This window comes from Lemur catta, chromosome 6 (assembly GCF_020740605.2).
Source record: "Lemur catta isolate mLemCat1 chromosome 6, mLemCat1.pri, whole genome shotgun sequence".
Lineage (NCBI taxonomy): Eukaryota > Metazoa > Chordata > Mammalia > Primates > Lemuridae > Lemur > Lemur catta.
The window spans coordinates 3743334-3759748 of record NC_059133.1 but is presented as its reverse complement, the minus strand read 5'-3'; the positions used below and the strand labels follow the sequence as shown (position 1 = coordinate 3759748).

Sequence of the window (16415 nt, the reverse complement as noted above, 5' to 3'; positions counted from 1 at the left end):
CTCAATACTTCTGCCTTGGACAGGGCTTATTATCTTAATATAATGTTTTTCAAAAAGCCATAGAATTTTAATATATGATCTTTTTGTTTAAGGAATTGAAATACTTCATGGGTAAACCTAAGTCATTTAATGAGAAAATCTTAATGTAAATATCCAGGCTTATAAATTAGATGTACTAGATTTAAAATTTAAAATTAAATGTACTAGATTTAGATGTACTACGTTTAAAAATTGTTGTAGGAAAGAATAATTTACCTTATAAGATAATTTAATGGATAGTTCCTTTAAATGAGATTTCTTCATCTGTATTTAAAATATGATTTAACTTATAAATTATTTTATATATAGTTCTTAATGCCTATACTTACTATGTAACACAAGCCTTACTTTTGTTAATGTTAATATGCATACTACTCTTGAACTAGAGGTGACAGTCTTTTACAGACACAAAAACTGAAGCACAAAGGTGAAGTAGGCTAAATTAGTGTGTTAGAGGTGCTGCCAGACTTAGTTTAATTCTGATTCAGTTCTGTGATTTCTTAGTGTTTTCATTTAAAACTCAATTTGCTAAAAAATCTTGGGTCTTTGTATTTGATTTAGAAATCTTCCTTTGGGAAATGGTAGTTTAAAAAAATTACATCATCTAAGAATTTACAAAGTATGTGCTTTAAGTTTTTTTGAGCAGCAATAGGTTTTTAAAATATTCTCAAAAAATTGATAGGATGTAGGATTCAGTTGTGAAGTGTTGTTAAGATGTTATATATTTAAAGATATTTTTGTAGCTCCATTTTATAGTAAAATGGAAGCCTCAGGACTCAAAATTGCAGAAGTAAAGATCCGCAGTAGAGTGCATGTTTCACTGCGCTACTCAATAAAGGCAGCTATTTTTGAAGTCCGTGTGTGGTTTGGTAGTTCAGTAAGAAAGTTCAGAATGTGCTCCATTGTGTAACAGGCGATCCTGACGTGGAGGGCCGGGTGTCACTGCAGAGCTGATGCGCTGTGGCGTGCAGAGCAGGCATCTCTTTTAATGATGTGTTCCTAAAGAAAGACACACCGGGGAAGTGCTGCACGAATGGTGTGATTAAATGACTATTAGCGTGCAGCCACCCCCCCACTCGCCCACTTAGCACTTTCCTCCTGAAATTACGCCCTTGCTCCCAGGCAGCCTGTTTTTCCTCTGGACTCCATTTTCCTTCATTTTCATCGGCATAGATACACTCTCCTATTTCAGTCTTAAGATATCTTCCCTGACTCCATGTTCCCTTGGTGTGTTATCCGTTTTTTTCTGCTCTATTCCAGATTTACTAAAAAGAATTACTTAGTTTTTGTAATATGTGATGAAAGATTATTTTATCCTTTCTTCTCAGGATTAATTTTCATGGAAGCAGGTAGGTGACCTAAGGGAAAATTTATAGGAGCAGATATCTGAAGTTGCTTTTATGACCAGTTTGTCATTGAAGTGTAAACTGGTTGTTTGGTGGCTTGGCTATTCACAGACAGCCACTAGTCAGAGAGAGTAGGTCCTTATAGGCTTACTTTGTGTTAGCTGTGCTGAGTTCACAATTTAGATAGTTGCAGTTGTGTCAGTTTACTTAAGTTTTTATTGATATGAGATTCACATAAAATGAAGCATTTTAAAGCAAACAATTGAGTGGCATTTAGCACATTCACAGTATTGTGAACCACCACCTCTACCTAATTAAAAATATTTTCATCACTCCAAAAGAATACCCTGTTCTCGTTAAGCAGTTGCTATTTCCCCTGCCCTGTACCACCTGGCAACCAGTATTTTGTGTTTTGTCTGTATGGATTTACCTACTCTGGATATTTCATATCAGTGGAATCATAGCACTATGTGACCTTCAGTGTCTGGATGTTTTCATTTAGCATAATGTTTTTGAGGTTCATCTACATTGTAGCATTTTCCTTTTTGTGGCTGAATAATATTCCACTGTATAGGTATGTCATAGTTTGTTTATCCATTCATCAGTTGATGGACATTTGGATTGTTTCCACCTTTTGGCTATTAAGAATAACGCTGCTGTGAACACGTGGGTACATGTATTTGTTTGAGTACCTGTTTTCTGTTCTTTTGGGTATGTGCCTAGGAATAGAATCACTGGGTCATACAGTAACTCTGTACTTAACATTTGAGGAACGGCCAAACTTCTGTAACAGCTGAACCATTTTACTTTTTCATCAACAGCGTATGAATGTTCCAGTTTCTCCGCATCCGTGCTGACATTTCTTTTTTGGATTATAGTCATCCTGGTGGGTGTGAAATGGTGGTCCTTCATTGTGGTTTTGATTTGCATTTCCTGAGTGATGACACACTTACTGGCGAAATGTCTATTCGAATCCTGTGCCCAGTTTTAAATTGGGCTGTTTGTCGTTTGTTGTTGAGTTTTAAGAGTCATTTATATGTTCTGGATACTAGGGATTATGTTGGATCCATAGATCAATTTGGGGAGAATTGCCATCTTAACAGTGTTGAGTCTTCTAGTCCGTGAAGATGGAACATCTCTCTGTTTAATAGGTCTTCTTTTTCAACTGTGTCAGTTTCAAGTAGATGACTCGTGTTTAGTGAGAGTTGGAAAGATATTATTGTGGCAAGGGTAGGAAAATGGAAGTTAGGTCGTCTTTCTCACCACCTTCTTCAAAAAGGCAGCTAGTGAAATTACTGAATTTTATTTGGAATTCAAAATGAAATTTGGATTCAACAGTGAAACTTAAAAAAAATTTTTTTTATAGTGTGTTAATTCAAACTTAATACAAATAATCTTTTAAGAAGTATTCTGGTTCCTAATAAAGTGCCTGTACTGTCTTTTGACTCTTTCTCTGTGAGAATCTTATTCTAGGTAGATTTTTAATAGTGTATCTGTGCCAGTGTTTTGTTACCGCTCTTGAGGTAAGAACTGTAATTACATTGTCAAAATAATATTTAGAGGATTATTTTCAGGGAATAATTACAGTGGTGTGATGAATATATTATGCTCTTCAAATTTTATGTAAACATAAGCATGAGTTATTTTAATTGCGTTATTGGTGTTGTTTTTGGCCTTTATTCTTTCCTAATTTGTAAAAATAGTGTTGGGATTTTTGAGGGGCTTTGTAACATTTGCAATATTTACATAAAGATCAGTTGATAAGCTGTTTGGTAAAAGTAAATTGTCATTTGTCCTTGTTTGGAGTTTTCCTTTCCGGTGTCTAGGACATCTTTAAACCTTTTCCTTTCCACAATTGTGTTCTGTTTCAGAGCACTAATTTTTAGTTGCCTGATAAATTGTTGGGTAAGTTGGTTTTTTTTTACACGTAAAATTTAATTTACACAGATTTGAGTGTTAGTATTGTAAACTATTCAGTAGAGATTTAAATGTCTTTTTAAATTATGACTTACCTGGAAAAAAGGATTAGTATTTTTGTATTATAAACATTTAATATAAGTTCATTACAGACTAATTTTTATCAACTCAGAAGAATAAAAAGAAGAAAGATAATCATCGCTGTATATACAGGATGCCTAAGACAAACATTGATTTTTTTTGTTCTTGTCATTTTTTGACAAAGAATGAATATGAATGTGTACTTGCAGTTCTGTATCTGGCTTCCTTATTTTAGATTATAATATTAATTCAATTTTGAGGTTCTTGGCTCTTTATTTTCTTGGCATACTTTTAAGGTTTCAGTGTTTTGATTTTTGGCCACGGTTTGCAACTCTGAACGTCCAGTTGTTGAGCTGCTATGAATTAGTGAATAGCGCAGGCGCGTCACATGCCTCATCCTTTTTAATCCTTATAACTACTGTGCCTCCAAGATGTCGGAGTGAGCAGCCTGACCTGGCAACAGGATTTGAAGGGAATGCTCAGATCCTAGGAAACTACAAAGACAGAGGATAGGGGCTCTGGGGCCACACCCTTGGGGTAGCCCTTTTCTTCTTGGAAAGCAGAGACCTGGAAAGTTTAAGGGACTTCAGTAGACTGTTTGCCCCTGAAAATGTCTTTCTGATTGCTTCCTGGTGGGAATTTCTTTAATTGGGGCAAAAATGTCCATTTCAACTCAGACTCTCCTGTTGTTTTTTACCTCCCTTGATTAGCCTTGACCCCTGTCCCGGGGCAACTGCCATGTCTTGTTTTTGCCAGTCCTATTCTACCACCAGCAGGCTTTGCAACCTTGGGAAATATCTAACCTTTCTGAGCTTTGGTTTAGTCATTGTGAAATAGAGATAATAGTAATACCTGCCTCTTAGGTTGTCATGGGGATTAGATGAATTAACATAGTTAGAACACAGTGTCTAGCATGTAGTATATCTCAGCAAGTTTTAAGTTGTCAGTTTTATTATTACCTTATTACTGGCTAATATTCTGCAGTTTTATTTGGTGATCTATTTAAATATGTAAACTAGGTTATTAAATCGTACTTAATTCTTTAAATAATATGGATATTTTTGTCTGTTCTGTAAGTTACTGAGAAAGGTGTATTTTGTTTATTTCGAGAAAACTATATTTTAATTACCCTATTTAGTTGTAGGTTGTTCTCTTTCCTCTATACTGTTTTCTTTGGAGACACAGTCTCGCTCTGTTGCCCGGGCTAGAGTGCGGTGGCATCATCTTAGCTCACTGCAACCTCAAACTCCTGGGCTCAACTGATCCTCCTGCCTCAGCCTCCTGAGTAGCTGGGACTACAGGTGCGTGCCACCAGGCCTAGCTAATTTTTCTATTTTTTATAGAGACGGCATCTCACTCTTGCTCAGGCTGGTCTTAAACTCTTGAGCTCAAGTGATCCTCCCGTCTGAGCCTCCCAGAGTGCCAGGATTATAGGCGTGAACCACTGCGCCTGCCTCTCCTCTGTACTGTTACCAATTTTTCTTACATACGTATTTGAGACCATGTTATTAGGTATATCCCATTTAATTGTTACAGCTTTCTGGTGAATTAAGTCATTCTGTAATGACTTTTAAAATCAAATTTCTACTAACGTTTTATGTGTTAAGGTTTATTGTGTCTGATTTTAAGTGGTCTGTGACTTCCTTTTTTTTGGTATTTGCCTGGTATATCTTTTTACCATTCTTTAACTTCCATGATTTCGTATTTCATTATAGAAATAACCTTATATTTTAGGTATGTCTGTTTTAAATAGCATGTAGTTTAGGTTTTTAAAAATTCATTCTAAGTGTCACTGTCTTTTAATTAAAGCTCATATTCCAGTGATATTTAATGTAATTATATTCGTGTTTACATTTACAATCTTTTTTAAGTTGTTAATTTTGTATAGAGTATATTGTTTTGGTAAGGCATATTAATGTTATTCCCAAAGATTTGTGGAGAGAGAGAGAGACCTTTATATTTAAAAGAAGAAACCAGAAAATTCCTATTTAATAACATGGGGTATATTTCTTACTAAGATATATTTATTTATTCATTGTGTTTAATCATCTATATATTTTTTACTTTTATATATCCTCAGCTTTTCGTTGTGGACTGCAGTTTTTAGGCAACATTGCTTCACGGAATGAAGATTCCCAGTCTATTGTTTGGTTACATGCTTTCCCAGAACTCTTTCTGTGAGTATATTGATAAGAATTTTTCTAACCTCTGAGAAGATGTAGTTAGTTGTTCCATTTATATGAAGTTCAAAAGCAGGAAAAACTAACCTATGGATACAGAGTCCAGGACAGTGGTAGTTCTTGGTGGGTGGTGTTGAGTAGGTACTGCCTGGGAAAGGACACGAGGTAAACTCCTGGGTCCTGGGTCCTGGACGTGTTCTATAGCTTGATCTGGGTTGCGGTACCAATGGGTATGTACCTATCTAACATTCATTGAGCTATATGTACGCTTAAGATTTGTACCTTGGATTGTGTGTCAGTTTACTTTTAAGAAAATAAAAGTCATGGTTAAAGTAGATAACATTGTTATGGACGTGGAAATTTATAAGAAAAAAAAATCATCAAAGTATGGGCAATGAATTAATCCCTTATTTATTTGCTGAATACTTCTTATATGGTCAGCACAATGCCACATGTTTTGGTAGATATGGAGAATTGTCAGAAGTGGATAACCAGCTGGTTTATCAGTGTAAAAAGTAGGTAACCAATTCATTTATCAATGTGAGATGTGAATAACCAATCCCTTTATCCCATAAGAAATGGATAACCAGTCGGTTTATGAGTGTAAGAGGTGGATAACCAGTCTGTTTTTCTGGATTGGATGCTGGTAGTTTTCTTGGTGATCTACTACTTTTTTTAAAGCAGTTCTGTTAGCTCATAAGAAACTGAGCATAGAGATGGAAGGTGAGCAGCTAAGGAGGCAGGACAGTAGGAAAGGCACTGTCTGGCAGCAGGTGGTCTAGCTTCTAATCTAGGCTTTGGCGCTAGTGAATGAGGTAACTCCAGTGGTTCCAACAATATAAGCAGCAAAGGTAGCAGCTGAGCTACCCTCAGTTGGGCATTTTCTGTGTATTATCCCTGTTCTTACAAAAGCTCTGCAGGGTAGGTCATACTGTCCCCATTTGGACAGATGAGGAACCTGAAGCTTATCACTGGTCAATGGAATAGCTGGAATGTAAACCCAGTGCTGCTGTACGGATCTAAAGCCTATATTTGATGTTAAGTACCATACTGCCTAAATTCTATGCTGCCTTCCCTGGTTATATAGGTTTTCTGGGCTCATCTGTAAAGTATGGTGTTAAGAGCAAATTAATTCTAATTCATTTCTGGCTCACTTTGTCTGTCTCTCAAATTCCTACAAACAATTGGAGTTGAAGGTATATATCCTTGTGAATAGTGATAATTGAGCTTAGGTAGAAGAAAAGAATTATGAGATTCAAATAATAGAAATAGACATTACTTATTTTTGAGAATTTATTTCTTTAAAACATTTTGGGCATTTATTTTTTTTATTTTTTATTTTTTTGAGACAGAGTCTCACTTTGTTGCTTGGGCTAGAGTGAGTGCCGTGGCGTCAGCCTAGCGCACAGCAACCTCAAACTCCTGGGCTTAAGTGATCCTACTGCCTCAGCCTCCCGAGTAGCTGGGACTACAGGCATGCGCCACCATGCCCGGCTAATTTTTTCTATATATATTTTTAGTTGTTCAGATAATTTATTTCTATTTTTAGTAGAGACGGGGTCTCGCTCAGGCTGGTCTCGAACTCCTGACCTCGAGTGATCCACCCGCCTCGGCCTCCCAGAGGGCTAGGATTACAACGTGAGCCACCGCGCCTGGCCCATTTTGGGCATTTATTATCTACCAAGTTTTGAGCCAGACGATTGGAAATGTGGTAACTTTGATATGGTCATTATTCCCAAAGATTTTATGCTTTAGTAGGGGAAATAAAGGAACAGGCAAGTACATTTTAATAATTAGGGTAAATCTAGGGTGTAGTAGAAAAACAGAGGAAAGGCCCAAGTGTAGACAGTCAAAGAAGTCTCAACAGGCCTAACATGGTGACTTTATATGATCTCATTTGAGCCTTACAAAAGCCCTGTGAGATAGTCAAAGAAGGTTTTTTTTACTGTATTTCATTTTTTATATCAGAAAATGTATTGAAAGAGGTTATGTGACTTCACTCTTTATGTGTTTATGAAACAGATATAACCAAATTTGAAGTCCAGTTTTGTCAAGTATGGCTTTGTGCTGTTAGGCAAGTGAAGTTAATAGATTATTTATCTATAATAGATGATGGATTATACCTCTTTCAGAAAAGTACTGTGAAGTTTAAATGAAAAAAACCTGTCATAGTGCGTACCCGTGATATTATTGACAGTGGATAAATTACTGACCTTCCTAAGGTCACCTAGGTGATAGGTAGATAAGCCAGGAGTTACACTGAGGCTCTTAGCTGCAAATTCTGTTTCTGTCTGTCTTGTAGACATCCTGTCCCTAATGACTGTTAAGGCAGTGCCTGTAGTCATTGAGTTGTCATTTTTTGCCTGTTGATTTTTCTTTCTTAGAAGGATGAACATTTTCATGCTTTATAGATACAATCATGTTTATCATGTTTATCTTTTTCTCTAATCAAGTGTTATTTGCCTTTTTCTTTTGGATCATAAGTCAACTGTAACTTTAACATTAGATACTTTTTATTGTAACTAATTTTATATTTGGTGTTTTTACAGTAAGTAATGAACTTGTTTCAGAGTGTTATGATTCTTCATCAAATCCTTAAAAATATCATTATGTACTGAATTTGCACATGGGATTGTTGTTATTTATGTATTATAATCATATTTTGGCATGTTGCTAAATTGGGCTAACAATCTCATTTCTTTATTTGGAAGGTCTTGCTTAAATCATCCAGACAAAAAAATTGTTGCCTACTCTTCAATGATTTTGTTTACATCTCTTAATCCTGAAAGAATTAAAGAACTGGAAGAAAACCTCAATATTGCAATTGATGTCATAGATGCTTACCAAAAGCATCCTGAATCAGAGTGGCCGTAAGTATCTTGTTAGAAATTTGATTGCTTAAGGACATCCTGACAGATGACTTTCTTTGTAGAGGTTTTAAGTAAAAATTCAAATTATGATAATTAAACAATAAGTTAGAATTTAACATATGTTGACAAATTAGAAAAGGTTTTGAGCAGAACCTGGAGAACTTGTAAAAGGTGAGGTGAGGTTTGAGTTGGGCCTTTAAGGAGAAGGAGAATTTTTTAAGGTGGTGAGGAGGGGCAAGGACGTTCTTGGTGTGTGAAAAACACAGCTTGAAATGCCCAGGACCTTTGCGGTGTAGGTCGTACCGTTGCGACTGGTAGGTGGCTCGTGAGAGCTGAGGTTGTTGTGTGTTTTGTGGGCACCTGTTCGCTGCCATTCAGATTGTTGCCCTTCTACATCATTTCTCTCTGGTTGCTTTTAAGGTTTTTCTTTGTCTTTTCAGAAGTTAATTATGATATCTTGGCATAGATTTCTTTGGGTTTATCCTTTTTGGGTTTCCTTCAGCTTCTTGAATCTGTAGGTTTATATCTTTTGCCAAACTTGGGAAGTCTTTGGCTGTTACTTGTTTGAATACTTTTTCAAGCCCACATTCTTTCTCTGCTCCTCTGGGATTCCATGTCAGGTGCGCACAGTACAAGGCACGTCACAGCTGAAGCCTGAGTGATGTGACCTGTAAAGATACAAGGTATAACAAGCCACTTTTAGGTTTAGACAGTTGTTACTGATGTGGACAGAGAAGAGAAGAAGCCAAAGGGCCCGGCTCCTCATGTCCCGTGGCCCACACAGCACAAGGGCAGGATGATAGGAGTGTGAACCGTGGGGTACCTTGTTGCTGAGGAACTACTTCTTGACTGCTTGGAGTGGTTTTATATTCTGAGGAGGGCGGGGCAGAAAGCTCCATACCTCGTTAGCGCAGTACTTCATCTGAACCAGTGTCAGGACAGCCTCCCTTAGGAGATGGAAGGACAAGAAGGAGACAGCCCTCCTATCCTCTTGGGTTCCAGGAACATCACAAGGTGTGTAGCCAAGACTCACATTCGCTGCTGTTCAAGCTGTGGCCTGCGTGGATACATGCAGGATGACCAGGGCACTGTGGTGGAATAGTTCCCCTCTACTCAGTCTACTCAGAAGGTCAGACATGAGTCTTTTGTCGTTGTCCCCCAGGTTCCTGAGGCTCCATTCAGTTTTTTTCTTTTCTTCAGTCCACTTTCTCTCTTTCTCATCCCTGGAAATTGGAGAAAAACCACTTTCTGCCCTTTCTCTCCCCTGTATCATGAAATAGCTGACAAGGAGTACAAAACAAACACAGTCTTAGAATTCATGGGTATATTATCTTTTCTTCATCTGCTTTTTTCTTAGAAAAGGGCAAATGTAAGATTCCAATAACTTTGGGTCTTTTTGTTTGGATATGCTAGAGACACAGGAAAGTGTAGGCGAGAGTTTTTGGCACTGCTTGGTTTGAGTTATTGGGAAAATGTCTTTCTAAAAATGTTTGTTTCTTTTGTTTGTAGGTGTGAAAGATGTTTTCATGTTCTTAGATAACCCTAGATGAATCCAAGAGTTCTATTTTGAGTTCATCTAAATCTGAAAATGCAGTAAATGTGCACTGGTCAGTTAGATCAGTCAGTGCAGAATTATACAGTAGAGGAAAAGGTAGGACTACCCTGTGATGTGATGGGTGCTTTGTGTGTATAATCTCATTTTTATGTCCTGTAAATTGTATTTTGCCACCACGTTCAGACGAGAGTTAAGCAGGGTACACCAGTTTGACCAAGGTCACACAAGTAGTATATAGCAGAGACAGGATTGTAAGTGATGCCGAACTTGAAGGCCTCTCTCTCTCTCTCTCTTTTTTTTTTTTACTGTGTTACATATTATAAAACTTATAAATTTTCAGGAGGAGGTCTACAAAGGTGAGGCATGAAGTCTTTTAGGTTTGGCCTCTTTTGGCATAAACTTTTATTGATCTCTTAAACTCCTACCCAATTTCACTACAAAAATGAAGTTATAGCTGGGAGTAAAGCCTGATTTTTTGTTTGTATTTGAGTTACCTAGTTGATTTATTTTGGATGACAAAGTTTCCTTCCCAGACTAAATATCGTCTTTTCTGTAAGGTTGTTTTTTGCCTTATGTATATATATTTTATTATCAGCTTATATATGAAGATATTAGGAAGATAATTGTCCTTCCTCTTGCAGTATGAATCTCTTGCCCCCCTTCTGTTCACTCACAACAGCTGTGCATTCCACTTTCTTAGCTCTTTAGAGCATTAAAAATTTTTTTTTTCATTTATTTTTTTGGAAACAGAGTCTTGCCCTGTTGTCCCAGTTAGAGTGCAGTGGTATCATCATAGCTCACTACAACCTTTAGCCCCTTTGGGCTAAAGCGATCCTCCTGTCTCAGCCTCCTGAGTAGCTGAGACTACAGGCAGGTACTACGATACCTGGCTAATTTTTCTATTTTTAGTAGAGACGGGATCTTGCTCTGGCTCAGGCTGTTGTCGAACTTCTGAGCTGAAGTGATCCTCCCGCCTTAGCCTCCCAGAGTGCTAGGATTATAGGTGTGAGCCACTGCACCTGGTCTGTTTTTATAAAGTTGTATTGGAACACAGCCAAGCTTATTTATTTATGCATTGTCTGTGGCTGCTTTCATGCTTCAATGGCAGAGCTGAGTAGTGACAGAGACCCTTTGGCCTGCAAATCCTAAAATATTTATTGTCTGGCCCTTTATGGGAAAGTTTGCCACCCTCCTCCATAGAACAGTCCTTGGTAGGTAGCATTTGTTGAGTGAGTCCAGGGATTGGTGGCATCCTAGGACTTCGGTCACCTCAGGCTTGTCTGGTTCTCAGTGCCTTTGGAGAGAGACCCCCGCAGAGGGTCCATATCACTGTTCTCTAGACCTCTACACAGGCTTCTTCCCTTAACGTCAGTAGTCTATTCTTGAAAATCAGACATTCCGTGCCAAAATGTGCCTGCAAGTGTGTTTCTTTTTTCAGAATATGAACGTTATAAAATGTTACATGTCCACCCAAAACCCCAGTCAATTTCTTAAAATAGAACCCAAACTGGAATGCTACCCGGCAAAAAAAGGGAACAGACTATTGGTGTCAGCCGTACTTGGGAGAATCTCATAGTAATTATGCTGAGTAAAAAACTAATCCCAAAAGGTTAAATAATGTATTATTCCATTTATGTTACTTTCTTAAAATGACAAAATAATAGAAATGGCAAACAGAATAGTGGTTTCCAGGGATTGAGGCTGAGGCTCAAGCCCAGCTTTTTCGGAGATCAAAATTTGTGTTCTTAACCTTTACAGCTACCACCTCTCTGAAAGTATGGCATTGAAGGAAGGGTGGCTAAGGTGCACATGTGTCTAATGGCATTTCTCCCAGTGCTTTGCACATGTGGCATTCAGGAAATCCTATTTTTTTTTTCTGATTATAACTCTTTTTTTCTAGTTAGAAGAAGCATTGCCATTGACTCAGGAGACTGATATTTTAGTATCTATTTTAGTAATGCTACATTTAAGCCATTGAAAATGTCATTTAACTGTTTAACAGGAGAAGGAAAGTTATTTTCTATAGCAGCTTTGTAAGCTTTGTCCAAATTGCCATGTTAAGCAACTATGGGTTAGATTTTCCCAGGCAAAGCAGGAGAATCATGTTTATTTTCTAGAGCACATTTAAATCAAATGCTTTGTATAATCAGTTTTCTAGATTTTTGTAGTCAATGAATTCTATTTTACTCATGTTATGGGTGTAGCTTTGCCTTGTGTACCTGTATGGATATGGATAATAGATGGCTTTCAATTAAAAAAATTTCTCAGAATCCTCCACTTGAGGAGTATCTCTATTTACCAGTGTAAGTGTTCCTCTTTTATCGTTTGTTTACATGTGCTCCTGGATGCATACATAGATGGCTTTTACCACCTTTTATTTGGTGTATCAATATAATGCAAACACTGTTCACATGCTTTAAAATCAGTGATAAATGAGAATTGAGACAAAGAGATGAGAAACTTTCATGCATTTTATGTTTTAGCCAGTGTGGAAAATGTAAAAATATGATCATTGCTTGGCATCAACAATGTGATTTATGAACATTAGCTTTTCTGTAATCACATCTAAATGAAGAATTTGAAGATTAACCTGGGGAATTCTGCCCCTGACATTGACTGGGGTGTGTCAGCTCTAACACCAGAGGCAGAAAGTAGTGACAGAAAAACCAGATCTCCTGTGGGAGGCCTGTTACCTGTGCACACATGGTGCGAATTCAGCCTTTATGCATGTGAAATACAAGACTTAGGAAAGTATTACATTTCTAGTTTTTTATTTTTACAAAATAAATATGTGTTTCTCTGATGTGTTTACCAAACATCTCCTATAACCTGTTTCATTTTCTTGCCCCCTGTCCTTTGTTCCTCTCTACTCTCCCCACAACCTGCTGGTTAAATCCAGTTGTTTCTGTGATCCATGGCGTGTGTCTGTGGCCCCTAACATGTTCCTCTGTAACTGTCTGTCTATGTATAGGTCTTTACTGTTTGGAGAATACCTTTAGAAGTATGGCTTGTAACTTGAGATGTTGTATTTTTGAATGAATGTTCTTATAAGAAAGTGTTTTGAGTTCCAGGTAGCTGAGTTATTCCAAGTATCTTTAGGATCCCAATTTTGTGCATATACCCAGCTTGAAATGCGTGCATTTCTATTATTGCAGCTTGATAACCTGCCTACGTTGATATGAATGTTGTTTGAGAATTTTGAATAATATCCATTATAATTAGAAATATTTTACGTCAAAGTGTTGATTTTCTATTTTAAATGTTGTAGAAGAAATAGAATATGTATTTAGATTTTGCTTTTATGTGAAGTGGCAATGTGTTATGGTAGTTAATATGCTTCATTTGGTTATCACATCGAAAGATATACTTTTATTGCATTATTTCATTAACAAATGATTAAATAAGCTGTATCAATATATTTAATGCTTATAGTCAACTCTTAATCCTATAACCTGGTCATAAACAATATATTCCATAGTTCTTAAAACTTTCCCTCAGAAGCCCTCTGGTAGATATGATTCAGAATTAATTAATAATACTATTCAGTCTTTTTAGTTGTCACAGTGGTACTTTGAAGAAATATGCCTATAATCTTTGCCTCAGGGTTTCCATAAGTCTATCTCTGAGTTTAGATGAACGCATTACTTGACAACGAGGATGTTTTCTTGGTAACTTGAGAACCTTAAAGAGCGGATAATCAAGCTAGTATTCATCCCTGTGTTCTTGGCATATGTTTAAATGAAAATATGAGACTATAGTGAAGAATTTCCTTTCTCACCTTAGATAAAAGCTATAGTAGGCCCTTTCTTCCTGTTGAATCAGTTTAAATTATTTTAATAAATTTTTCATAAGTAAAATGGGAGAAGAATATTTTGAGTTTTTTCTTTTAGCTATGTTTAAGAGAAAGATAGTATATGAACCTCTTAAAACATTTAAGATTACAACAAATCAAAAATTCACTAAAATGAAATGCTTTTGTGTATAACATATGCCTGTAAAGTAGATAAAGGCATGTCTGTTTTAATGTTTCTAGTAATAAGACTTTCCCCCTTTTTCTTCTTAGGTTCTTGATTATTACAGACCATTTTCTGAAAAACCCGGAGTTGGTACAAGTCATGTATGCCAAGCTGAGCAATCAAGAAAGGTAACCCCTAAGCCAGTGTGGTTTGGAGTGTTTAGCATTCCATAGAGAGCATCCTGTGCACATGACTGAAACACTGTGTGGTTTCTTAGTTGGCACAGGATCTCTAAATACATGTTTCTGTGTCGGTAATGGTTTTAAATTGTTTGGTTAACATTACAGCTTGGCCACAACAGGCAGTGATTTATGTAGGGCTGCAGAAACCAGGTTGGTGCCATTATTTAGTACACGCATATTAAGGAAAAATTAAGAACAAAATGTTATGCATGTGCCTGGATTTTAATAACAATAATTTATGCAACTGTATATTACAGCTGTATATTTGAATGTGCTTGTTTGTTCATATCACTGCAGTGATTATTTGGGATATACTCTGTTAGGCTCGTAGTTTTCTGATAGATAATTCAGAGTAAAAGAAAATGGATACCTGTCTATTATCTCACAGTTATTATAGTAGAAAGAGCAATGACCTCGGAGTACTGAGACCTAATTCGTTATGTGGTCATAGCCAGGTCTTTTCACCTTATTTGGATTCAGTTTCTTGATCTATAAAGTAAAAGGTTTGAATAAAATAATTTGCAGTACACTTTACATTGCAATAGCATGTATTTTTTCTAACCTTATTAAAAACCTTGCATTAGGAAAATAGCTAAATTTATTCAGAAATTACAGATCTCATGATCAAAAACTTAAAAAAATGTTAATCTTTTGATTGTAGTCACAAGTTTTGTAATTGCAATGGTTTTGGAATTCGTGCTACATATTTAGGTTTCAACAGTTGAGCTTTATGTGTCCCTTCTTTGTAGTCTTTTTAGTAGTTTATTTTTCTTCTTTAATATTATTAACAAAAAGGAAAAGTTCATGCTTTTAGTCAGTTTAAATACCAGGTTTATAAATCCAATTTCAAGGCTCCCCCCATATGCATGCCTCCATTGCAGAAAAATAATTATTTGTACTTTTTTACCTACAAAAAGAAGATGAAGTGTTAAAAATCAGTAATTGCTTTACAGTGAGGAACACCTGAATACAAGGAGAATGCACAGTTTAATTGTATTTTAATATTCAAATTTATATTTGCCATATTCCTACCAAATGACCTATTTTAAACTGATCCATTACATTACTATTATAAATGGGGATGATAGATTAAAAATTTCCCATTTTTATTTATTAAAAAGCTGTAGCAGGTGCTTCCTTACTTCATGTAAGGTTCTGCTCAGTTGTCACCTCCATCTCTCGCCTCTGCGTTATGTTTCTTCCAAAGAAGTGCTGTCCTTTCATCATATCATGTATCATACATGGGATCATGTCACACACCTGCTTGTTACTGTAGCACGCTTCCAGCATATTGTCGGTGCCCTGAGGGCAAGGCTTTCATCCTTTTTGTTCTCCCTTCCGCATTTCTAGTCAGTGCTTGGCATGCAGCAGGCACTCAAAATGAAAAAGAAAAAAAAAAAGGTTTTTCAATGAAAGTATGAGTGAATTAATTAATTTTCTTACTCTTCAATAAAATGTTCATTAGTAGACTGAAGGATGTAATATCATCTACTGAGTTGGAAACCTCAAGTTTTCCTTCAGCTCCTCCCTCTGAACTTACCAGTTCATACTGGTCAGTGAACGTTACCAGGCATACGGTCCCAGTGTCTTATGAATTTATCTCACTTCTGTCACAGCCCTAGTTTACCTCTATGGCATCTTTTTTTTTTTTTTTTTTTGAGACAGTGACTCACTCTGTCACTGGCTGGAGTTCAGTGGCATCATCATAGCTTACTGCAGCTTCAAACTTCTAGGCTTAAGTAACTCTCCTGCCTCAGCCTCCCGGATAGCTGAGACTACAGGCGTGCACCACCACACCCAGCTAAGTTTTCTATTTTTCGTAGAGATGGAGTTTCGTTCTTGCTCAGGCTGATCTCAAACTCCTGACCTCAAGCGATCTTTCTGCCTCGGCCTCCCAGAGTGCTAGGATTCCTTATGGCATCTTTTACTAGACTTTGACAATAGCCTTCTTATAAAACTTGTGGTAAAACACATGTAATAAATACCATTGTAACCATTTTTAAGTGTACAGTTCACTAGTGTTACGTGTGTTCACATTGTCTTGCAGCTAATCAATATTTAGTTTCAAGAACTTTTTCATCTCACAGATCTGAAACTCTGTACCCATTAAACAACAAACTACAATTAGATACCACCTCACACCCAGTAGGATGACAGCTATCAAAGAACAGACAATAACAAGTTTTGGCAAGAATGTGGAGAAATTGTAACCCATGTGCACTGTTGGTG

At 36.7% G+C, this 16415-nt stretch overlaps 1 protein-coding gene across 1 annotated transcript in view; it reads left to right on the top strand.

The window, feature by feature from the left end:
- ATXN10 (ataxin 10) overlaps window positions 1–16415 on the top strand; it is a 139547-nt gene that overhangs the window by 26199 nt on the left and 96933 nt on the right. The window contains exons 4-6 of the mRNA XM_045552793.1: window positions 5464–5560; window positions 8275–8433; window positions 14052–14132. Coding sequence (XP_045408749.1) covers window positions 5464–5560; window positions 8275–8433; window positions 14052–14132 — 337 coding nt within the window. The remainder of the gene's footprint in view (window positions 1–5463; window positions 5561–8274; window positions 8434–14051; window positions 14133–16415) is intronic.